Here is a 25,601-nt window from a genome sequence, read left to right on the forward strand (position 1 = left end):
TACCCTGCAAAAAGAAAAAAAAACACATCAAGCATAATGCATTGGAGGAAATTATTACATGTGTAGGTGGGCAATCAACAATGGCAAGTAGGCTTTAAAAACTGTAATTATATCCATGGGAATAGACATGTTACTAGAAGGAGAGTTCTTAATCTGATAACTATTACCCAGACTATTGGAAAATTAAGAAAAGAATGTACACCTCTGTCGTTTGGATTTTTTAAATGAGTAGATAGAGGAGGGAGACTATAATGATATTGTTACATATTCAAAACTTATAGGAATTATTTCATACATCAAGTATTCTCTTTAGTAATATAACTTAATATTCTTCATCTGATTAAATATGTAAACTTACCAAACTTCAAGAGACATTTCCAGAATCATTTCAGTGACCTATAAAAGGAACACATTACTTAGGTGAGTTAATAAAACAGATGTGCTCGATATAAAGTCATCAAAATAAAATTTAAGTGTCAAATTAAGCAAAAAACAAAAAAAAAGTAAAAGTTCCATGCAGATCTCTCTCTATAGATACATTTGTCCATTTTTTTTGTTAGTTTTATACCTCTACACAATAAGTTATGTTAGCCAGTATTGGAGTTGCCTCTGCCTGATAAGTAGCATGGCTGTAACAGTGGTAATCAACTGCTCTCTGATAGGATTTGAGATGTGATCTGCAGAAGGGAACTCATGCCTCATCCTGTAAATCTATTCAAAAGCCCATGGTGGCTGGGGAGGTCACAGGCCCTGGGGTGAAATCTATTACTGTTGTTTTACTAAATGGACGTAGTGTCAAACTGCCTTCTAAATATTTGCTTATATTCATGGATTAGTGCTCAGAAAAGCTTCCGTTTGCAGTGGGCAACAGTTAATGCAGAGACCCACAACTGGTAAAAGCCCTGAAATTAACTGACTGTGTTGAGCATTCAGTTTCAAAATAGAACATCTCTATTACCCACTGCAAGGTTCAGGAAACATCAACGAAAGGGGGTTGGAACGAATGTAAGAGACAGAGGATAGACAGGCATGCTATGAAACACTGTCTTCTGTACATGGCATGGCCACCACATGTATGAACTCACAGAGGCTATGGTTACTTGTACAAGATCCGCAAAAGATGGGACCCTTCAATATTCCATCACAGACAGGAGAGGGACTCACGATGCTCCACCTCCTCTTGAGGAGTCATTAGCCAGTAATGTTTGAAAAATCATTTTCTTCAATAGCTACTGGTATGTTACCATTGCTCCAGTGATTAAACTTTTAACCATGTTCATGCAAGCAACTCTTAATAAATCCGTGCATCATAAAAACAAACATGAAGACAAAAAGTGAAAATAGGAAGACAAAGGAGAAGGATGTGGTGGTGGTGGTGTTCAGCAGGAGTGGAAAGGAGATGAGAGTGAGAATGAGAAGAAATATTTAAAATTAAAATTATATATATATATATATATATATATATATATATATGAATGAATGAAATTGTCAAAAAATGGTAATTTCATTAAAAAAGAAACGTCTCTGCTTTGTTGTTTTCCTCCCACATTGAAATGAAGTACTCAGTTCTATAATTATTATTCACAAAACGTGAAAAATGGCTGGAGAGTTGGCCCTGGGGTTACAAGAGTGGGAGATCCAGCTATGCCCCTCAACAGCCCCATCACTTAGGAAAGCAGGCCCTGCTCCCTGTCTAGGCAACACAGTGGAGCTTATCATAATGGTGAAGGCGTGGATGAACCATCCCCAGCATGAGAGCTGGCTCAACTCCTTGAAGTCTGCAGCATTTGTGAGCGTGGGTACCATGCTGCGACCGCCTAGCACAGTGGAACTGACTTCAGTGGCATAGGTGCAGGTGAGACAACCCCTAGGTAATGACAGTGGCACAGCTGACTATGCCCCTGCCAACAGCAGCAGCCAGGGATTAACCAGAATAGTGCTGGAGAGTTTGACCTGGAGGTGTAGATGTGGGAGTGGCAGGGGGGCTGACTAGCCCCACTAGGCCCCAGGCTCAGATCCAGGTCGGTGAGTTGGCCCATTCCAAAATCGACATTATCTGTGAACTGTTGTAGTGTGTGTGTGAAAGGTCTTGTCCAGATAACCTGAAGCTGCACCATCTCCATAACAGAGGGAAACAACAGGATGACCAAGAAGAGTCCTGACGAGGATCTGACAGAAGCCAGAGGCCTCAAACCAGACCAATGACTCACTACAATGAGCATTCTCAAGTGAAGATGTGTGGACACAGGGGTTTACTGTGGGACACACTGTGACGCGCTACAGCTTCCATTACGAGATGTTTTCTATGCCTTGTTTTGTTTTTCTATTTTTTTATTTTCTTTTGAGGGGGAGGTTGCAAGGGAGAAGGACGGATACAAAGGGACAGGGAGACAAACAGGACTGCAGTATGACATGAAACTCACAAAGAATCAATAAAAAAGTCAGAAAAAAATATGGTACACTCCTGTTGCATGTACTGTTGGCGAGTTGCTTAAGTCTGATGATTCAACATCCACCATGGCCAAGAAATTAAAGAAAATGTTGAAGGAAGTTATGCATGTGTACAACAAGCAATGAGTCTAGAAATGGGATATTTATACCTACTGGACACCCAATAGGCTCCAAGACACATCTATCAATGCAACGTGGGAAATCCTGGTCTTATTTTCTCAAGCTCATTTGAGAGCTAACCAAACAGTATCAAGTTAATCAGACAAATCTTGTTTAACCTAAAAGAAGTAGCTAATATCCACAGAGCCAAAATTTATTAAACTGGGTCTTTGCAGATAGTACATCGGTGCTGTATTGAAAGGCCTCTGATATTAGTACTGATGGTATCAGAACTAAATAATGTCCCTAAACACTGTCACAAGAACTAATGGGGAAATGTCCTGAAAGTGGTTGTATAGCTTTAATGTTATTACTTTATTGTACCAGTTACCATAAGAACTCAGGTTGAAATGACTGCTCAATTGTTACTATTGAATAGAACTACAATATACTTTTTTGAAACATGCAGGGTACAAGTTTAGAATCAGCAAACAATGCTAAGGACATTAGATTTGTTAACTTTGGAGTTCATGGTATAGGAAGAAGACAAAATAGCAGGAGCTTTTTAAAGATTTAAGATAAGTTCATAGATGATTCTCGTAAAAGATAATAAAATCTATATAAAACTTTGTCTCACAGTGCATTGAACTGGGCATAGAAATAAGTTTCTACTAGTAGTCCAAATACTACTAGTAGTATTTGGAACTGATGGGTAATCAGTTCCAAGTGAATATTTGGTGGATGCTCATGTGTGTGAAGTACATCAGACAATCTTGTTCTTTTGAGAAATATACAATCACTAATAGAGATAAAATCTTGGGATGGTCTGACCCACAGAAAATTTCTTCTGCCTAAGTTTACAAATCTTAATTCATGAAAGATGCAGATATTCCTTTTATAGCAGATAAAAATATTCCAAATATTCTAGGACAAAAAAAAATTATACATGCCCAGGTGGTTCAATAGTAGTCAAAACTGACAGACTTTAAAATAATTACCATCTATCAATGGGAGTATTGCTTGACCACATCCCAGGGATATTATGCCTAATTTCACATTTTGAAATTTCAACTTAAATCTTTCCAAAAGGGGACTTGGGAAATGTTTTATGCTGAATAGTTTTATTGGGGATATTTAGTAAGATAAATGAGGCATGGGCCATGCAGATTTTGTCTTGTAGTTGCTGCTGGTATTGGGTGTTTGTCTATTTGTTTGTGCAGACAAGGTCTCACTCTATAATCTAGGCGGGCCTAGAACTGATAATTCCTCCTGAGCCCCAGTGCTTGGGAATTACAGCCATGCCCCCCATCATACTTGGCTATATATTCTGTTTTTCCAAAGAAATACATGAAGGTTGCCATTGATATAAGACTAGAGTGAGTGTATTTCTCTCCAAAGGGCCAAATCTCCATGTATAAATGGAGAGAAAATAGACTCTAATAGACTAGATGAATAGAGAATAGAAAAACGTGCTATTGCGATGTGTAACTCATGAGACTATTTAATAAAAAAGCAACTTATTAAAATACTCAATCCTTGAAGCTATCTAGTGCCTCACTGTTCCATTGATTTAATTTAAAAAAAACCCAAAAACAAAAACTAAAATTGGGTACGCTATGTTTGGGGCTACAGTTGTGTTACCAGGAGAGCACCCTTCCTGTCCATGTTCCTTTTAAGATAGTCTGATCCTAGATAGAAGACAAGGATCTGGAGGTAAAGGAAGCATAGAAGCAGGCACAGGATGTTTCTGTCATCTGGAACATTTCAGGATGTGTTGCTGAGGCTCTCGTCATGGGTCAGCCCTTAACTTCCTTGTGTTGCCCAAGCAGATGACAGAGGATCAGAAGGAAGCTTTAGCTGCCTCCCCCCTCCATGCACTCTGTCCAGACTTGCCATGAAACCTGATATTCATGATCTCTGCATCTTCTACCTGGAACATGTCATTCAGCTAAAACAGCTACAAAACTATGCACTTCCTGTGAGGTAGTAGGCAATGACCGAGGCTTCTTCCCACACACAAGAGTAGAAAGATGGGGGACCAAATCTCCGAGGCATCTCCCCACCATCAGCCCCTTCTGAACAAATCAGAACCCCAACTCTTCTCCAAATGAGAGATGTAAAAGGCACGCAGCACCAATGAAGCGTTCTGGTGGAAACTCAAAACCTCTCCTTTGCATTCCCTGGTGGAGAAGAATTTTGACATCTCCCATGGAATGTGTTCAGTCAGAGAAAGCAAAGGCAGCCAGAGTAAAGAAATTTATTGCTTAAAACAGCACTTCAGACTTTAATATAATTTCTAATGTGCCTAAGCCACTGCTTCACTTGAATATATCAAAAGAATGAAACTAAAAAAGCAAATATAGTGCCACTCTGCCAGTGCAAATGGAGTCACAGGCAGGAGGGGACACTCAGAAATAGCATTTTTGATATAAAAACTTCACTAACATAAAATTAGCATTTCCTACTGATAATCTTATCTTATTAAGAACTCAGACAAACTGCCATCCAGAGTATACTGTAGGCAATCTCTAAAGATTTGAAAGATGAAGGAGCTACACTATTTTCCTGTGACTTGATCCTCTTTGTTCTCTATGACCTTACAATTCCTCAACTTAACCTTTTAACAAATGTGGCTGTCAGTGAGAATTAGGAAGGTCTGGTTAATAATTAGCTTTCATACAATAACCCAGGTTCCTTAGAACATAGTCAACAAGCCACTTCGTCTAGGTGGTCTCTCTAGCTTTTAACAGTTAAACATCGCTAGTTTCATTAGCGCTAGCTAAGCAATTCCCAAGTTTTCAACCTTTCACATAAACAAAAGTATTCAAACAACTGTGGCTAGGTACTACACTATGGCTCGTAGCTGCCTATGCTGTATTTCCTTCACAGAACTTACTGCCTAATACAGGAGCAGCAAGGATAAAGGGATATTCTAAAATACCATGTCTTTTAAGATAGCTATTATGAAAACATGAGATGTTTTACTTCACCACAGTGTCTATTGCTAGGAGTCTAAAATAAAAATGTATTCTTTCTTAAAGCCAGGATTTGTTTGACCTTCATTTGGACTATACTGTGCATGGCCGACTGTCTGCTGTCTGTCTTAGGGTTACTCGCTATAGTGAAACACCATAACTTTAGCAACTTGGGAAGGAAAGAGTTTATGTCAGCTTATACTTCCAGGTAACAATTCAACACTAAAGGAAGTCAAGGCAGGAACTCAAACAGGACAGGAAGCTGGAGGTGGGAGTTGATGCAGAGGCCATGGAAGAACACTGCTTACTGGCTTGCTCCCAATGACTTGCTCAGTGGAGTTTCTTATAGTACCCAGGACCAGCAGACTAGGGAGGCACCACCCCCAATGGGCTGTGCTCTCTGTCATCTATCACTAATTAAGAAAATGCCCTACAGGTTTGCCAGGAGCCTAATTTTACAGAAGCAGTTTCTTAAATGAAGTCCCCTCCACTGAGATGACTTTAGCTTGCTTGTGTCAAGTTGACATGAAACTCTCCAGCACTCCATCTTGTCCAGTGATTCTAAGACTTCTCATGAAGTGATGTCACTGATGTAAAACTGTGTGCCGATAAACCTATTAGGACAAAGGAACTATATAATTCAAAGGCATTGAATGCACCTAACCCAACAGCTCACTTGGGAGTAGCAAAATAGTGCCCTGTAAAGTGTTGGATCTGTTATTGATGGTATCGTGGGATGGGAGTAATAGCAGTGTACTCCCACTGGTATCCAAACAAAACAGCAAATTTTAAAATCTGTGGCTACAGCTCACTGGTGAAATCCTTGCCTAACCTACCTAAGTCCAGTTTTCTATCTCCAGTGTTCATTTAAAAAAATAATAATAAAAAGAAAGAAAGAAAAAAAAAATCGCGATTTTTGGGTTTTTTTTTTTTGTTTGTTTTTGGTTTTTCGAGACAGGGTTTCTCTGAGTAGCCCTGGCTGTCCTGGAACTCACTTTAAAAATCGTGATTTTTAAAGTATGACTTCTAGTAAAGGGATCAGTGCTCTACACACTGTAAAGTCAGAGTCATACTGAACACCGTGACCTCTGTAGTATCTTGATGTTCCTCCAAACTCTACCTTATCTCCTGAACTTACCGAATGTGGAGTCTTTGACTTCACATGAGACATAGTTCCTCAATGAACTCACCCAGACTCAATCTTAACATCCTGAACTCACACTCAAAGCTCCCATTGTTTCAACGTTTTGCTGCTATCTCTTCCACAGAATTCATTTTCAAGTCAGAATCATGACTAAGCAACAACGAAAGCAACCAGCCAAAATTAGACAACTGCCACAGAAGCATGAAACATGGCTATTTTTAAACAATAATGCCAACTTCCAAATAAGGACAGAAAATTAAAACATAGTGTAAACCTGAGGCTGCAGTATTGGCCAAGACAAACTTACTTTATCCAGAAAAATAATGAAGTATAATTTCTGTCTGGCTTCCAAACTATAGCATTTTCATGGTTTGTTTGAAGCGGGCTAGTTTATACATATCCAAATAACTTCTGATGGATCTAGACCAGTGGTTCTCAACCTATGGGTCAGAAACCTTTGGGGGTTGAACTTTACAGGGGCCACTTAAGATCATCAGAAAACACAGATATTTAATTATAATTCATTATAGATGGTTACAAGCCACTATATGGTTATTGGGAACTGAACTCGGGAGTTTTGGAAGAACAGTCAGCACTTTTAATCTCTGAACCATCTCTCTAGCCCCACATTAAAATTCATTAACAGTAGCAAAATTACTGTTATGAAGTAACAATGAAATAATTTTATGGTTGGGGTCACCACAACATGAAGAGCTGTATTAAAGGGTCTCAGCATTAGGAAGGTTGAGAACCACTGACCTACATTGTTTGAACCAAAATTGTCTATTATAACCTAAAAACTGTTTGATAAATTCAGGAATGACTGACTAGAGAAGTCTGAATCATTTTCAAACAAATGGCTGCTGAATTCAACTCTATCTGTGTTTCAATAATGAGTGCCTTTATGTCAATTAAGGCAAATAAGTCTACTATCCAGCTAAATCAGCTTCATGAAGCACCCGTGATTCACACTTGGTTGAATCTGATCAGTAACAATTATAATATCTCGCCTTTATCTGGTGATTGCTGGACTATGTATTATATTAATAGGTTCCCAGGCTAATCAACCTGCTTAATCATAACCTCAATCTTAAGATGTGGGTACTAGATGTAACTCTGCTTCCTAGATGAGGGGATGAGGCAAAAACGACGAGTCTACCATCACTCAAGCTAATCAGTCACAAGCCATAAACTCCAACAAGCAGAAGCCCCCAGCTCTGAGACTGAGGCTGACAAGCAGAAGCCCCCGGCTCTGAGACTGAGGCTGACAAGCAGAAGCCCCCAGCTCTGAGACTGAGGCTGACAAGCAGAAGCCCCCGGCTCTGAGACTGAGGCTGACAAGCAGAAGCCCCTGGCTCTGAGGCTGAGGCTGACAAGCAGAAGCCCCCAGCTCTGAGACTGAGGGTGACAAGCAGAAGCCCCTGGCTCTGAGGCTGAGGCTGTCACATCTGCTCTCAGCTGACCGCTAGGCTGCTCTCAGGAGAAAGTTATATTGCACTATCAAGCTCTGATGACAACAATACAACCTAATCTTTGACTTGAGAAATGCCAGTTACACCAGACACTGGAGACCCAGCTCTAAAACGGATGTATTGGAGGCTCTAGGGAAGAACCTCAAACAGCAATTCCTGCCTTCCAACTCAGCAGCCCTCACTCCTCCTAAGAAATGGCTTGACTCAACTCTTACACATTAGAGCCGATGACAGAGAGACTTTCACCTCTCTGTCTATCGCCTTCCATTCCCATTCTAGTTACTTTCCAGGGAAACATTGTCCTCTTAGGGCATCCACCCATTTGACAGGCATCTCAACACCAAATATCTTTACATGGTAACGTTGACCTTGCTAACCCTTTCTTAGGAAAAAGCCTAACCTTGTTTGCTCTCAGTTTCCTGTCATGTGGGCACACACCTGCTGTGAGTCATTACTCGTACTGGAAGATGCTATGCCAATTCTTGTATCTTGAATCCAAGTGCTGCTGTGTCCTGAGCCCTCATACCTGTTCTTCCTTCACTCATCAACTCTCTTGTCATTAGCCTTACTTAGAAACATATTCTTGAACTTGCTGTGACAATCCAAGATGATGGATGGCTTCCCTCAGACATTTCCTCGGCTCGGGTAATTCTGATGAGAACTGTCCTCTATCGCTTTAGTGAGGCACTATGGCCACATCTTTGTTCCAAGGATAAGCCTAGTGTTTGATGGATGCCCTTGCTCTCCACAATGACCATAACCTGCCATCTTCATCCCCTATTGGACTGAGTCTCCTGCCTCTCTCTCTATTTTTCTTTATCTGTACTGGAGCCATCCCCTTCTCATAGGTACTTGGCCAGGCAATCTGAGCTCCTAGACTGCATTGGTCAGTTTTCTGTTACTACAACCATAGAAGCTATGTATGCTATTTACAAACAAAAACAAAAACAAAACTGTGGGTTTACATTGCTTAGATAGTTTAAAAGGCTGAGAGTCCAAATCAGGTTGCCCCATGAAGTGCTCTTAATGGATGAGAGGGCAACAATTTGAACTCCCAGAGATTATGTCAAAGGCAAAGAGCCAGAGCATGTGGAGGTGCCAGTTGTGTCTTTTAACAGTCCCTCAACCTTCAAGAATGGCCAGCATCAATGTCTTCAAAAGATAGCATGCACAATAACATACCTCCTACTAAGCACCACATCTTAAAGGCTCCAATCCACCACCTATCAACACTGCCACACATTCCCAGCCCTAGAATCCCGGGAAGACACATGGAAAACATAGGAAGAGTCTTTCTACTGGGATATCTTCTGCCCTCAGCTTTTAAGATTCCTTTCTTAGCCACATTTTCTAGGATGACATTTGCTACCTTCTGCACCACACACGTATGTAAATCCCTTTATTCTTCTTCCCTGGCTTGTGTAGCATTTGTTCACACTACTAACAGGAGCATCTCTCCCTGGTTTAACTTGCTTTTCGTCTGGTTTACTAACACAGACTATTAGCCGCAGAAAGTCAAGGACACTTGTCTGTTTGCTCAAGGTTGAAATCAGTGGCTGAGAAGTAACCACACACTCCTGGGTGTTCAGCGGTTATTTGTAAACAGATGGGGGATGGGTGGGACACAAACACAGCAGATGAAGGTTAACGACAGACTGTGACAGTGCTTGTGAAATGAGTGAATTAATAAACGAGCAGCTTATTCCTTTAGCTCTATGCACATAATTTCTGTACTAGGCACATGGCACTTAAAATGATCCTATATAATTCCTGATTGGCACTTACTGCTGAAGTGCTTACCAGGAAAGCATACTCCATTGGCCATCTGTTTAGAAATGTATCAAAGGGAGTTAGCTGATGGGTGAGCGAAGAGGCGAAGAAACATGGAGTAGGCACATACAACAGGAGAATGTTAACTATAGAACATGATGACAGTTATGTGCTTGTTTGCTATAGAAACATTTGAATGTATGTTTGCAAAATGTCATAATAAAATTTGGTGTTGTGAAGGGCCAGGGGGGAAGGACAGATTAAACTGCTTTACATAGGCCTTCTTCCCTGGCTGTATGAACTATAAACTTTAGATGTTCACCAAGTGCTCTCTGTCAGACCGTCAGATTCTTTTGGAGGGTGGTGGCTTTGTTGTTGTTGTTTTGTATTTTAACTAGTTATTTTGTGTGTATGTACGTATGTGTGCATGTGGTCTCTCACACATGACACAAGCACTTTTAACTGAAGCTGAAAGGGTAACTTAGAATAAGTCATGACTCTCCCTTCACCATGTCATCCTTGGTGAAATGTGTTACCCAGTTGTTAGACTTGGTAGCAGGTACCCTTACCCACGGAGTTAGCTCTACAGGACCCTTTTGTTTTTCCTTTTGGAAGACAGGATTTGGGTATGTAGGCCAAACTGGCCTGAGACTCATCTTCCTGCCTCAGCCTCCCAGTGCTCGTAACAGGCAAGTGCCACCACACCCAGCGGCACACCCGTTGCTTTGTGGGATTTTCTTCCTGGTATTTATCACGGGCTGCTGTTGAGTGATTATGTAGTTGCTCACTGCTGCCTTGTTAGCATCCTTACGAGAATGTGAGTCTCTGGAACTAGGATCCTGCCCATCATGTCATCTGCTCTTTGTTCATCACCAAAGCAAGTCACAGAGAGCACACATTCTCCCTCACGTATTACTCGGCACTATACACGTGACTACCCACTTTTCACACAGATCATTCGGTTCTTGAGTACAGATGTCTCCTGCCTCTCTCTAATAGTTAGTAAACTTCAGGCATGCGGTAAGCCCTCACATTCTCCTCATATTGAAGCTTATCATTCCACTGACAAAGTCAGAATTTTAAAATTATGTAGTATGCCCTTGCTGGTTCTATTTTTTAATGTCTGTGAAATGGGAAGAATTGCAGATACTTTGGGGAATGTAGTCAAAGGAACAAAGAGAGAGAAGAACTTGGAAATACTGCATTCTAAACTATCATTTATGGATGAAAGCAAGATTCGGAGGAAGCAAGTGACAAGTCAGACTTCTGGAAGGAGAACAATGTCAATACAAACAAGATTACAGACTCCTAATCCTCTTTCTACTGCCAAATGGCCAGAGCTGTCGCTGGGAGTCAGCCCCAGTCCACTTGGAGGTTCCTGTTAATTCACCAGCTGTGTCCTGGCCATGGACTCCACTCGGGTTGCATCAGTATTAACTTTCCGATGCCAAAAGTTTGAGAGAGCTTTGACTAATAATGTTTTGGCTTGTGATTTCTGTGTTTTTCCACCAAAGCCAAGTGCTCCTCTTATTATATCATGTTGCCATAATCATCATGAAGGTTTACTTAAGTCTCTACTCTCCCAGCATTCCCTAGCGACTCATTCTCTCTTACATGTCCGTGAGTGTTACAGACAGAAAGCCACCCACCTAGGGCAGATCCTATCTCAGGAAATGAAGAAGAAGGCAAGGCTCCCATGGGGCTCTCCCACATGATCCAGGAAAGAACCCCAAACCCTTCACTCAAGCAGCCAATTCCCCTTCTCCCAGTGACCACTCAAGCTCATCAGCTGGACGGGTTGACATTCAACACAAACTGCAAGGGACTCTAGAGAGAAAGTAATGAAGAAAAGCTCTTTGGCCTAACTATTTTCCCAGACACACTAAAGAAAGTAATTATGTAACCTACTCTCAATTCAGGAATGTAGACAGTCTCTTCAGAGCTCACAGGTTATGTAACTTAAGCATAGGAAATGACTGATGGAGAGGAAATATATTTTTTTCTCCATAATATCTTCCTACATAATCAGTTCTTGGATCAGAGATTGAGGAATAAAAGTACTGTTTTCGGAAAGGCTAATCCAAGCTTACAAAGCTCTCAACAGATCTTTATTAAAATCCCAGGCAGGGCAACCCTTCAGGTGTTTCTGACCACCTCTATGTTCTTTGTTCCAGCGCTCACCACCTTGGACCTGGCAGACCTTTAACTCACCAGGTCTCATCTTGCTTTCTTCCTTCAAGACTGCTCTTTTGCAGTTGCTTATGTCTAGAATGCTCAAAGCTGTATCTCTGCCTCCTGAAGCGCTATCCTTTCCTCAAGTCATAACAGCATCAAAACCAAATCCATTCGTATATAGTGCTTAATATGTCCCAACCACGGTTCTAGGCAGCACTGTATGTACACATGCATGTAGAATGCTTACTAGTTATGTTTTAATTATCATTGCATACTTAATATAGAATGCACCATACAATATTAATATGTAAACTGTCAAAATGACATATAGCTTATATTTTATGCAACAAAGTATAACAAGTTATAATTAAATTTATATATGATAATCATATTGTATTTTAATAAGTATAGTAATCACAATAACTTCCTCATAAAATATAATCTCTATTTTTAAAGATGAATAAAATTACTCAGAAAGGAACAACTAAATTTCAAAGATGACAAAGAATCCGAAGTTCTAATGGAATGCTTTAAATGTCCAGGTATTAACCACTAAGTTCACTGTTCAAACTGTTCAAATTATCTGGTCCCTCTTCTCAAAGGACAAAGTTCCTTTCTTATGAGCTCTACTTAAACTCTACACATACCTTACTGATATTTATCTCAATGAATGGTGATTTCTTATTATTATACATGTACACACACACACACACACACACACACACACACCCCTTCTCTCACTTCCTATACCATCTCTACCTCTGAGGAAGATAATTGAGGGGAGAACTTCCTGTATCTTATTTCTTATATGACTTGTACAAATACAATGGCTGGTACATTGTAGTTTTTTTCAATAAATGTTTATAAAATAAGTGAATGAGAAGTTAAAAGGTAGCCACATGTGTGGGGCCCAGGTCTCTCTCCTGTGGCCTGGGGCGCTCTGCCACTGATGCCTGAGTCTCTCTCTGCTGCTGTCTGGAGCTTCTCTGCTGTTGAGGTCTGGAGCTGTATAGCACGTTAGTTAGTTAGTTAGTTAGTTAGTTAGTTAGTTAGTTAGTTAGTTAAAAGGAAAGGAGGCCATGCACAAGTGAGGTATTTTATTATACGAAAAAGAAAATAGGCCAGTCATGTAGAGAGAAAGAAAGGAGAGGAGGGAGAGGAGAATAGAAGGAGAGAGAGAAAAGAAAGAAAGGAAACAAGAGAGCAAGAAGATAAGAGAGAGAATAAAGAGCAGGAGAGAAAGGAAGAAGGCAAGAGAGGAAAGAGGGCAAGAGAGGGACAAAGAGCAAGAGAGAGGAGAGGAAGAGGGCAGGAGAGAGAGGAGGAGGCAAACCGCCCCTTATATTGTGTGAGGTGTGGCTACCTGTCTGTGGGGTGAGGCATGCCTGGCTGTGGTCTTACGGCTGGGAGAAGGGTCCAGCTAGAATGCTGGGAGCTTGGGACATTGTCTACCTGATAGAGCACACACCTCCTGCAGGGGCAGCTGTGAGAGGTTGTGACTGAAACAGGAAGGAGCCAAGGACTCAGGGGTTATGGTAGAACACCTTCCATCCCTTGCAGGCAAAGATATTGCCAACTGGGTCACCAGGGTTCAGACCTATTACTCGACGGAGCTTAGGTTGCCTGAACAGACCACTGCCCTACGCACAGGAAAGTAAGGCATGCATCTCTTGATACTGCATAGAACACATGCCCTCCAGAGAAGGGAAAGGACCCATGGAGACGCACAGATGTGGGTTCTCAAAGTCTCTGGTTGGTCAGATCATGTGGACTACTCAAGGAACCTTGTGATTGCAAGTTAACTTCTAAGTAAGCACATCTCCATAGTGTGCGTGTAAGTCATGGAGTGACTCTGCAGGCATGTATAATTAGTATTTTACTTCTTTTAGTCTGTATGGTTTTATTTACCAGGGGAAATTGCTAAGCTGGGTAGTGTGAGCAGGTTTCTGATAGAAAATACCATAGATTGTTATCATGAGTGATCAAATGGGAAGAAGAAGTTATCTGAGCTTGCAATAGGACAGGCAGCATGGGGGAGCTGAGAGTTAAGGAGAGGTTTGTGTGAGTAGAGGAGCCTGAATCATTCCAAGTATGAGTGAAAACAGTGTTTCCCTGGTCATGATACAATGTGTTTACTAGCCCACCACTGGATTACATGTCTCACCTACATCCTCTAATTCGGTTCTTATACATTTCTCATACATTAAGAAACAGTGAACTTGTTCTGCACAAATAATTTGTCCAAGAGTTCTTTTTCATTCATAAATAACTACCAAATTGTGACTTGTCTGGAAGTACAAAGATAATAAGAATAACCCAACATTATTCCTTCTGACCTTCCACTGATTTGGGCCTAATTATTCGAAAGAGAATTATTTCCTTAAAGATGCTTAATTTACAGCAATATATCAACAGTAAACACGTGTATTTACAATAATAATAGTAAATACATTTTCTAACAATAGCACACAATGTTGAAATACTTTGCGTTTTGCAATGTCTTATCCCAAATATTAAAAGACCCTCCAGTGGAGTCTAGAATTGATGTTTAATTTCACTGTTATTATTTAAAACAACAAAATATCAATGCCTCATAGTACTTATCACTTCAACCAAGGTGTATGTATTTAATAATAAGAGATTATTTATTACAGTTGTCTGTGGATATGGCTAGATGGTACAGTGTTTGCCTATCCTGTGTAATTTCCTGTGTCTAAGCCCCAGCACCACAAAGAATAACTAGAGAGGACAAGGTAAAAACAGGAAGCAAAGGAACAAACAAGATGAAGGATAAAATCTGTAAGGAAATATAAGTTTCCAAACATCATGTGTAACTTTCTAAAATAAATCAATGCATATGGAACACGGAGAGGGACGTGATTCTCTGGCAACTTACTTGGTTAAAAATAAAAGGGACTTCTTTCTTCTCTCCCACCTTCATTGAAGATACAGGAAATGTAGCTGTGCCTAGGGTTTCATCCATGACGTAATTGGCATCCATCAATGTGATCTTCAAAGCAAAGCAGAATGTAAGTAGTTTCCCAGAATCTTTAGAAGCACTATCTAAAATGTCTATCACAGAGGACAAGACTGATAGTATGGCACTTAAGGGCTGTAGATATTCTTCCAAAAGGACATATGTTCAATTCCCACATCATATGACATGTCACACAGTCTGTAACTCCAGTTCTAGGGAATCTAATGTCCTTGTCTTGCTTCCATGGGCATTGCAGGCACATAGTGTACAGACATACAAACAGTCCAAAGACTTGATGCATAAAATTAAAAAATAAAGTATATTTTTAAAGAATCTGTTTATCACATAAAGTTCTAGGCCAGGTGAAGTAAAACAAAACCTTTAATATCAGCATGAAGGAGCAGGGTAGTAAGGTATTTGGAGTTTAAGGCCAGTCTTCTTTACAAAGCAGGTTCCATGCCAGCCAGGTCTATATAGCAAGAACCTGTCTCAAAAATTAATTTAAAATTATCTAAAAATAATATTTCATAGTCCCTTAAGGATCTCATGTTTTGGTTTTATTTTGTTTTTAATTTTGGTCCATTCTAGACAAGTAAGTTATCCACACATCCCCTAAGAAGTGTCAATAATTAATACACAAAACACTGTCTTTTCCTTCTTAATCCTATATTTCTATTCAAATCAATAAATTGCACGTATTCTTGACTGACCAATATTAATAAAAACGGAATATTATTTCCTCTCCATCTTGAACTATATAAATGTATATAGAAAGTCAATACCAACTCCTGCTTCTCTACCTTGCTTCTTCCCACTTGCTCCCCCTCTCTTTCCCCATTCCCTTCCCCCCTCTCTCCACGTGGTCATGCCAGCCCCTGCTTCTCTACTCTCTCTTTCTCTCTGCGTTTCTCTGCCTCTGCTACCCTCTTAACTCCCCTCCCCATGCCCTAAATAAACTCTATTCTATACTAAAAAAAAAAAGAAAGAAAAAAAGAAAAAAGAAAAAGAAAAAGAAAATCAATACCACTACTTTTTAAAATCTATATAAATAGACCTTAAGAGCAATTGACAGTATGTGTATTCTGGTTTTTGTTTGGTTTAGTTTTAAAGAATTCCCATCTTTAGAACAGAAACTACACTTTCTCTAAAGTGCACAAGCATCCTAAAACTCCACCTGGATATTCACATAACACCACTTACACCATTCAGAAGTTCGGCAAGCATGGCACCCACCTCACACAATAAGAAGGCAATCACAGTAATTTGAGGGGGAAGAAGTCAGTGAGGAAGAGACTCTGTTGCAGGATTTTCCCTGTCCAATCACACTAGGGCAGTGGGAGGCTTGTGATTGGGCAGGAGAAGAGAGGCAGAGCGAGGAGTGGTTGAAACAGAGAGAGAAGTATCAGGAGAAGAGAAGAATGGAGGCTGACATGGTGTTATCAAAAGGTTAGAATAATTGGGGTAAAGATTTATCATTATCAATTGGCTCTAAAATTCTTGTATTTGCATCTTGTAAATTGTGTTATTCTTGATACATAAATCTGATTGGCTAATTAAGCATTAGGAGTCTTGATTCTACTGGGTAATTAGGTCTTAAGATGGCTAACCAGGGGTGTGTGGGACGTTGTGTGAGAGCAGGGTCTGGTCTGAGAGATGGCCTTGTAGGAGCTATGTGGCCTCACAGGGCTGGGGAGTTAGTTGGCGGGACAAGAGACCGATAGAGTGAGATCACCTGGCGCAGGGACTAGCTCTAGATATTTCCCGCAAACGAGACTCAGTGTCTCTCCACGGGAACGAGCACTATCCACATTCCCCAAGTGGTTTACTCACCTCCAAAACATTTTCCTGGTTAGGATCCAAAATGAACTCAAAGGTCTCATTCCACACAGGGTTTATATCGTTATTGAAGTGTCTTGTTCGCTTCCTGCTGTCAGGAGTTGTAGAGATGAAAAGTTCCACATAAGGATCTGGAGTGTCCACTGTGAAAGTCAATGGAAGAGAAGGGGATAAAAACGTGACTCACAGTCCCTACCTTGTTGTTAATGTAAGATGTTGGTTTACTTGCAGTAAGTCTGCAGCATTATAAATCAAAATGTGATAACACACAACAGAATATCACACTGTGATCTCCTTTTTCCATAGTCTGTCTCTTCTTTCCATTTCAGATGAATGAGAAGGAATCATTTATAAAGCAGTTCATGCATCTGGGGGGGGCAGCATCTTGCTTGGTCCAGCTACCCCACAATGAGAGCAATGTCTGTCACTCATCTAACTCTAGAGCATGACCCTCACTACAGGTCCGTAATGGTAACAAACTCAAGATCCTCATATCGGTCTACATTAGAAAAATCATCTTGCTTATTTTGCTCACCTAACACCATAGTAAAAGGCGCTGTGAGAGGAATACTATTCTCACATCTTCTCCAAAGTGCTGAAATTAGGCTGGGCCGCTCTAAGATGCAGCACTCGCAGTAGCCCTCAGCCCGTCTCTACTATGGCAGTACCAAACTAAAGTGAGATGCCTAAAACAATGTCACATAAAAGTCGGCTTGAGTCATGCCTATAGACGCTCCCTTAACTATAAAGAAAGAGATACACGTAAGGGAACTATTTTATCTTATTCCTACTAGGTTTATACTTAAATAAGTTACTCCAACAGTATAAGTGGTGATTTTTTTTCCCTCTTTCATGAGTCTACTGACTCCTCTGATAATCTTATACAACTGTACTTTTATTGCAAGTATGAAATAGATACATCTGTCTTTTCCTGTAAGACCATAAATAACTTGAGGCCAAGGATCATAATATGTTCCCCTCCTGCTTTCAGAATCTGTCAAATAAAACCTGCCACAGTAAAATGGAAGGTCTGCATTTGTCTTTAACACAACCTTTCCCATGTGGCCACCAATAACTATAAGTGATGGCTCTTGATAAACTCTCTCAATACACATTTATTTCATTTAAATCTCACATCACACAATACAATAAGTGCTATCTCTTAGTACATACGAGAAAAGCAACAGGAACTGACAAGTATCAGGCAGTCTATCCTCTGACCTACAGCCAAGCTTCAGACAAAGATCTTGAACTTTGGTCATCTAATTACATCAGCTGCAGCCTTAATGACATCTTGTCCCTAAGGAATAAGGAAGTGATCATAAAACAGATTTCCATGAAGAGAAGATAGGGAGAAAGAGTGAGAGGCGAGGGAATAAGGGAATATAAATATCTTTTTAGCCAACACCAGGCAACGGGCATCACTCAGAGCAATTAGCCCAAGAACTGGGAGACTGGACTCAAGAGGGAGCCCTACCAGAGGAAAGAAAAAAAAAGAAAGCTGAGCTATCCTGCTACCAACACTAAAGCTGATTCCTACTGTGTACAACAGCCCGGGTTTAAGGAAGGAAACAGCGCTGTGCCCTACAACCGACCCTGAGGAGCTTCGCCTAAGACCCTGTGCTATATTCAGAATGAGGATCGCTGATATTGTCTACAGCACATCTAATTGATGAGCCGGCCTGCACCAAACCCCTTATGAATAACTGCATCGTGCTCGCTGACAACACACCCTACAGCCAGTGGGAGGTGTCTCATACTCATTCTGCTTAAAGTGCAAAAAGAAGGCCAACCTAGCTCCTGAGGAAGAAAGATTTTTTTTTTTTTTGAAAAGTGATCTAAAAAGAGATATATTATGAAAAGAAAGGGTGGTAGAGGTGGCAGTCTTACGGACAAGGAGATCCAATGAGATGAGCTTCCGGCCAGTAACCCATCAACACTGGGCCAGGGTGGTGAATACATGGCTGTATGCTAGAGGGCAAGGAACAAGACATTTAAGGAAGAACGAGGGGGCAAAGGCCAGGAAGGCATATAAGTCAGCACCTAGGGCTTGCATAATAAAGGCTAGTAATGCTTCACAGTCACAAATAAATAAGCTTATCCATATAGATCACGTTTTCCACAATTGTCACATCAAACAATGTAACCAATGTTCTTCACTTACTCTTTGAAACACTGCACAGTTTGTTTCATTGGTTATTGTCTTTTTGTCCTAATTGTATGAAGATCCAAAAAATGAAATGACCTTTAGAATTGTTTTATGTTTAAATTTCTACCTCAGAGCTCATGGGACCCTGGACAAGGACAGCGAGTCTCAAAGCAAGCATGACATATAAATGTCCAGAGCTCTTGTGAAAGTTCATCTCAGCCCCGTAAGCCAGCAATGAGCAGGCAGGGTGTGGTCCTCATCGTTCAGGCATCCGTGTACTGTCTAGCTGACATCACCCAACAGGACAGCTTCTGATGACACCGGTGAGATCCCACTCTGCAAACCAGGTAGCTCTTGCCTTTTCTAAAACAGCACGTCGTATGTTTCCCAGACCAGGCAAGAAGAGCTGTGGAACAGCAAGGAAGCCATGAAGCGTGATAAGAGAACGGCTCTGGGCTGGTTCTGTCCCCCTCAACTCGCCCCTTCTCCTCTACACAATTCTCCAGAGCTTGAAGACGATAAACCAGAAGCAAATCCACGTATTTAGAACAGTTATGGCATCCAGAGATTGTAAAGAGAAGCAGGCTTTCCTCCGTGGAGTACAAGTAAATACTTGGCTTCTATGAGACAGCAAATGAAGAAAGGAACATGGCTATTTATCACCCCGTTGGGCCTGTCCTTTTTCACAGGGCCGTTTGTGTGTTTGTTGACTTTCCAATATATCTCCCAGACTATTAGGGGAGGGACTAAAGAAAACCCACTCTGGAACGTGAAAGCTATCTGGGAAAGGGAGGCATGTGGATGGCAATCATCCTTTCTCACTCAATGCACTTTCGAGCTCACACTGTAGGCCAGGATCGCCTGTCAAAAGCTACTTTGGCTTTGATAAAGAGCCAAGCCCTAAACTGTAGATTTGAATTATGAAGGTGAGTCAAGAAACAAATAGGCTAATTTTAACAGCAAGATAAATGGGAGACAAGCAGATACACCACACTGGTGACTCCCCGCTCACTCACCCAAGGGGTTATGCAAAAACCAGGTCACGTCGTAGGTGGAGAGATTGTTATTTGAGGCTTGATATTTTGAGTCCTTCGTCAAAGATGTTCTTATTTGATTTCATTTCATGTGGATGAGCATTTTGCCTACTTAACTGACCCCACTGCATGCGTGCCTGGTGTCCACGGAGGTGAGAAGAGGCACCGGCTCCCCTAGAATGGCAGGGAAGGGTGGTTTTGATGGTTTTGAGCTACCGTGTGGATACTAGGAATTCAAACCAGGCTCTCTACAATAATAAGTGCTCTTGACCATTTAGCCATCCCTCCATCTCCTCCTGTGAGTCTCAGAAGGAGAAGAGGGAGAGACCACAGAGCAGACAGGGAGAGGAAACAAGGTAAAGTTACTTGAAAAAAAAACGCCAGATAGGAACAGGAAGTGACAATTAGAAGTGGAAGGTCTCAATTAATGACATGACCCTTTTTTTAGTGAATTTGGACTCTCAGTGCCTTCCTTGGTTTAAAATATTTTAACTTAGACAAAATGAAAGAAAAAATCATATTTAAAGATATCTGCTCCATCTTTATATGTCAAATCATCAAAAACACTTTTAAAAAATTAGAATCCTATTCAATCCCTTTGCCTTGAAAGTATTTATTTTATTTTTAAATAAAGTCAAAGTGAATAGCTTAAAGTGCTTGAAAAGAGTGGCTTGCTTGGTGGAGTTTTGTTGTTGTTGTTGTTGGTGGTGGTGTTTGGTGTTTTGTTTCTTTGCTTTTTGTTTGTTTGTTTCTCCTGTTGCTTCTTCAGCAAGAGACTTGAAAGTTAAGATGTCAAAAGTTGCTGGGCCGACGGGAGCAGCTGTCAGATGGAGAACTGCTAACAGCTCCAAACTCTGATTTCGTGTCTCACTTTCTGCTAATCGTGTAAGCCAGGAGACACTGTATCCCTGGGAGAGTCTCCAGAATGAAAGGAAGTTTTAAGGTATGAGTTTTAAAGTTCAAGTCCACCCTATAGAAACTATAATAATGGCTGGGAAAGTAGCACATTTAGAATCTGTGAGAAGGGAAATCAGTTGATTTTGATGGCAAAAACTTACCCAAATGCTTTAAGAGAATTTCCTAGAAATGCATTTTAAAAATTAAAAAAAAAATCAATAAAAGGCAAGAAAAGAACAGAACCCCCTATTTCCTATCTTATAAGTTAATACTCACAGGGCCATTCATTTCTGTTGAACCACTAACCAGTAACCAGTGACCAACTAAATCATTTCCAGTTAAAGAAGTTCTGGTTTAGAAAAGGCAAGAGCTGCCTGTTCTGCAGAGTGGAATTTCACCCATGTCATCAGAAGCTGTTCTGTTGGGTGATGTCAGCTAGACAGTACACGGATGCCTTAATGATGAGGACCACACCCTGCCTGCTCATTGCTGGCTTAGGGGGCTGAGATGAATTTTCAGAAGAGCTCTGGACATTTATATGTCACGCTTGCTTTGAGACTCGCTGTCCTTGTCCAGTGTCACATGAGCTCTGAGGTAGAAATTTAAACTCAGTCCATTGGACTGAGTGCAGGGTCCCCAATGAAGGAGCTAGAGAAAGGACCCAAGGAGCTGAAGGGCATGCAGCCCCTTAGGATGAACACCAATATGAACTAACCAATACCCTCAGAGCTCTTAGGGACTCAACCAACAACCAAAGAGTACACATGGGGGGACTAATTGCTCCAGCAGCATATGTATAGTAGAGGATGGCCAAGTCGGTTATCAATGGGAGGAGAGGACCTTGGCTCTGTGAAGGTTCTATGCCCCAGTGTAGGGGAATGCCAGGGCCAGAAAGCAGGAGAGGGTGGGTTGATGAGCAGGGGGAGTGGGTAGGGAACGGGGGGGGGGTGTTTATTTATTTTGGTTTTGGGGGTTTTTTTTGTTTTTTGTTTTATTTTTTTGGAAGGGGAAACAGGGAAAGAAGATATCCTATGACATGTAAATAAAGAAATTATTTAATAAAAAAAGAAGTAATGAAGCCAAAATATGTATAGGCAGAAACTCTCTTACATCTCATCCTTTTATCTATATCTTGACAAACAAAAATGATGGGGGTGTAAGATAAAGACCATTTTTATTATCATAAAGATGGCATGAAGCTACATGTACCAGAAATAGCTTCACAATTCCATGGCTCTGAAACTTACTCATAACCTCTAGAAGCGCCTGCCTGAAGTCATAACAGTCTCACCTGTCACTCAGCTTTATCCAGGTCATAGATTTCATGATTCATGACAAGAACCGGTGCAGCTCCTTAATTCTATTTTTTTAAAAAATCTATTGTTTTTTTTTCTTCCACTTTACCCGAAGACAATCTAAACCCCTTGCTTGAAATAAAGTTGATGAGTAATTTACTGACTTGAGGATGAGGCACAAACAAACAAACCCCAAAGACCTCAAAAAGAGGGGTTCCCAAAACTGCAGAGTCAGTTTTACCATAAGTGGTCAAGAGCTTAAAAGTTTGTTTCCCTTTTTTGAGACCATTGGTTACTTTCCCAGAATCATCTGCAGTGATACGTATAACATGCAAACTGGAACTGGGGATATCTGAGGACTCATATGAATGGACAAAGCCCTGAGTTCATCCCAGAACCACATAGAACAAAGGGAGAAAGAAATGGAATGATGAAAGAAGGGAGATGGAGGAAGGGAGGGAGGGAAGGAAGGTTAGGGAAGGAGGGAAGGAGAGAGGGAGGGAGGGAGAGAGGGAGGAAAGGAGAGGGGGAGAGGGAAGGAAGATCAGGGAGGGAAGGAAGTAGATAGGAAGGGAGGGAAGGAGAGAGGGAGGGAAGGAAGGAAGGTCAGGGAGGGAGGGAAGGAGAGAGAGGGAGGGGAGGAAGGAAAACGCAGACCCCTTCATCTCCCATTAGAATCTTCAGATTGGTTTAGAAGTCTTCATTTTTAGTAACATAATCAGGTGATTGTTTTACATACCTTTCAAAACCAAGGACTGAAGACAGAAGATTAGAATAAACAAAACTACAGCAGTGTGTAATAACACCCATATAAATGTGTGGCATAAGGAAAGTAATAAATGTTATCCTGCCCTTCTGTACAGGAATTATTCTGTCATACACTGTTTAAGCACAGTCCAGTTAACCACCGCTGGTTCTGTCCAACATTTAATTAATTTTCAAGTAGTCACACGAAAACCATCTCCAAGAATAAAGTAAAGTAGATATGATGGTCAGTAATTTTTTTGAGGTCATGGGTGATATTTAAACACTGTTTTTCAACGGATGGTTTCCAAATGTAGCCATTTCTTTGAAATGTTTATGATAATTAACAATGGAAATCCAACGCTTTTCGGACAGCCAGTCTCTTCAGTATTGATATTCTAAGGTTGCTGAGTGGCTTCCACAACCCCTATGACACGATGGTCACCAACACCATTTAACCATGAATTTCAAAAATAAAAAATAAACAGTTACCACAATGACTTCTAGCCTGCTTTCTATCACTGTAGAATAATTTTGCCCAATTTCATCTTCATGTAAACAAAAGCAGGCGCACAGCATGTCATCTGAGTCTGGTGCTTTTTGTCCACCATTTAATTCGGGAGATTTGTTTCCATTGACATATATAGAATCCTTTTCAAGGATGTTCTCACATTTATTTTACAGTCTTCAAAATATTTAATCTGGGGCTGGAGTGATGGTCGAGCACTTAAAAACGTGCAGCTTCAGTTCTCAGGTCTAAGCGCCCACTTTAGGCAACATACAAAACAACAGCTTGTAACGTCAGTGTGAAAGGCTGTGAGGGCTTCTTCTGGCTTCCACAGGTGCCTGCACTCACACACATGCGCGCGCGCGCGCACACACACACACACACACACACACACACACACACACACCTAATTAAAAAATAAACCCTTAAAAATATTTTCAAATACATACTATGCCCTCCTTGCTTCTCTCTATGACTCTGTTGTATCTCAGATCCTAAAACGTACTGACCGAGGTTTACGGGGCAGGGAAGGTGCATTACTTCTTCCCGCCAGGGGTGCAAGGAAGGGTGGTACAGACATGAGAGGCGTGGAGTCTTTGGCTGCAGGTACACATATACGTTACTCCAGAATAAGGCATTTTGGAAGGATTCCTTCTTTTTCAGTCATGACAAGTCAACTCTAGGTTTTCTGTAACTGTCCCTCAAGGGCTATGGCTAACACAGAACACTGGTGTCTCTCTCAGCCACATCTTCTGTCTACCTCCATGGTGAGGCCGTAAATCTGTTCTTCCCGCCTTGAAAATCCTTCAGTATGCAGAAAGCAAACCCATATCCTTTCTCTCTCTCTTTCTCTAAACACAACACAAAAACTAGATGTAAAACTTGAATTATTTCCTGGCTTTCCTGTCTGACTTTGCACTGTCATCATTTACAGCTGTGGGAGTTAGAGAGCAGAGTCGATTCCTTTACCTCTGAGCTTTTTGACATCCAATTTTTTCCAGTTTTCATTCCTTACACCTTAGAAACGGACCTTCCATCTAGCTCGTTAGTAATAATTCTACTCACACTGCTTCCCTCATTCACAAACACCACGTGACCTTGGACATAACAAAATCCTGACCCTGCTAACTCAGGCAAACTCAGCAGGCACTCTCCATGATACCAACACAGTTGTACTTCTGAAGTATAGCATTTAACTTCACTTCCTGCAAAGTCTAGGCTAAACATGGTGGGGGGGTGGTCCATAATAAACCAGAAAGGCCCTTCAACAACCCCCAGGTCTCCCTGTGGTCCGCGACTCTTCCTCTAGCACACACTGCGATGCTATGGTTGGTCTGTAAAGCCAAAGCGCACCCCGAGATCCCCCTCATTTCAAACAATCTGCCCACGGGGGCAGAAATCTTTGTTCTGACACAGCACAGCTGTGCTTCAGATTTGCACACATGCCATTGTTTTCTCTCCAGGTTGAAAGTTAAAAGTTATCCTCGCCCACTGCGGCCGTCCTAGGCATGTTCGAGGAAAGAGTCCAAAGACCGGAGAGCTGGGACTAAAGGGAATGAGGGCTTCTCCCCTGTGCTCTTATTGAGTTCGTGCTCTCCTAGACAGAGAACTGACTGTTCTGCTTTCCTATAGGGTGAAACTGGCAACCAAACTCATTTTTTTCCCCAATGAGCCTAGTATATATACATCTACAAGAAAGACAAGAAAACCAGCAATGATTCAAGTCACTAATTAGGCATCAACTACTCCCACCACAGAGAAAAAAGACTGACCCATGGACATTTACAGAGTCAAAGGAGATCATTCAGAAATAGGATTCAACTCAGCTGAAAAGGCAGCTCAGTGCTTAACAATACTTGCTGCACGTGTATGAGGGTGGACTTTGAATCCCAGGACTGACATCAAAAGCCCTTGCATTCCAGCAGAGCCATACTAGGTGGGGCAGAGACTGAGAGTGGATAGGGGTGGAGGATCTCTAGAGCTTGCAGGCTGCCAGGCTGACCTAAAGTCACAAGATCCACATTCAGTGAGAGACAATGCCTCAAAAAGAGAGAGAGAGAGAGAGAGAGAGAGAG

The 25,601-nt window shown here is 41.2% G+C and overlaps 1 protein-coding gene across 1 annotated transcript in view; it reads right to left on the reverse strand.

Moving 5' to 3' along the window:
* The window catches only part of Pla2g4a (phospholipase A2 group IVA), a 143,209-nt gene that overhangs the window by 59,142 nt on the left and 58,466 nt on the right, over positions 1 to 25,601 (reverse strand). Inside the window, exons 4-6 of the mRNA XM_031384460.1 lie at positions 16,894 to 17,042; positions 14,983 to 15,096; positions 359 to 396 (exon numbers count right to left, since the gene is read on the reverse strand). Coding sequence (XP_031240320.1) covers positions 359 to 396; positions 14,983 to 15,096; positions 16,894 to 17,042 — 301 coding nt within the window. The remainder of the gene's footprint in view (positions 1 to 358; positions 397 to 14,982; positions 15,097 to 16,893; positions 17,043 to 25,601) is intronic.

Source organism: Mastomys coucha, unplaced genomic scaffold, assembly GCF_008632895.1.
Source record: "Mastomys coucha isolate ucsf_1 unplaced genomic scaffold, UCSF_Mcou_1 pScaffold1, whole genome shotgun sequence".
Classification (NCBI taxonomy): domain Eukaryota; kingdom Metazoa; phylum Chordata; class Mammalia; order Rodentia; family Muridae; genus Mastomys; species Mastomys coucha.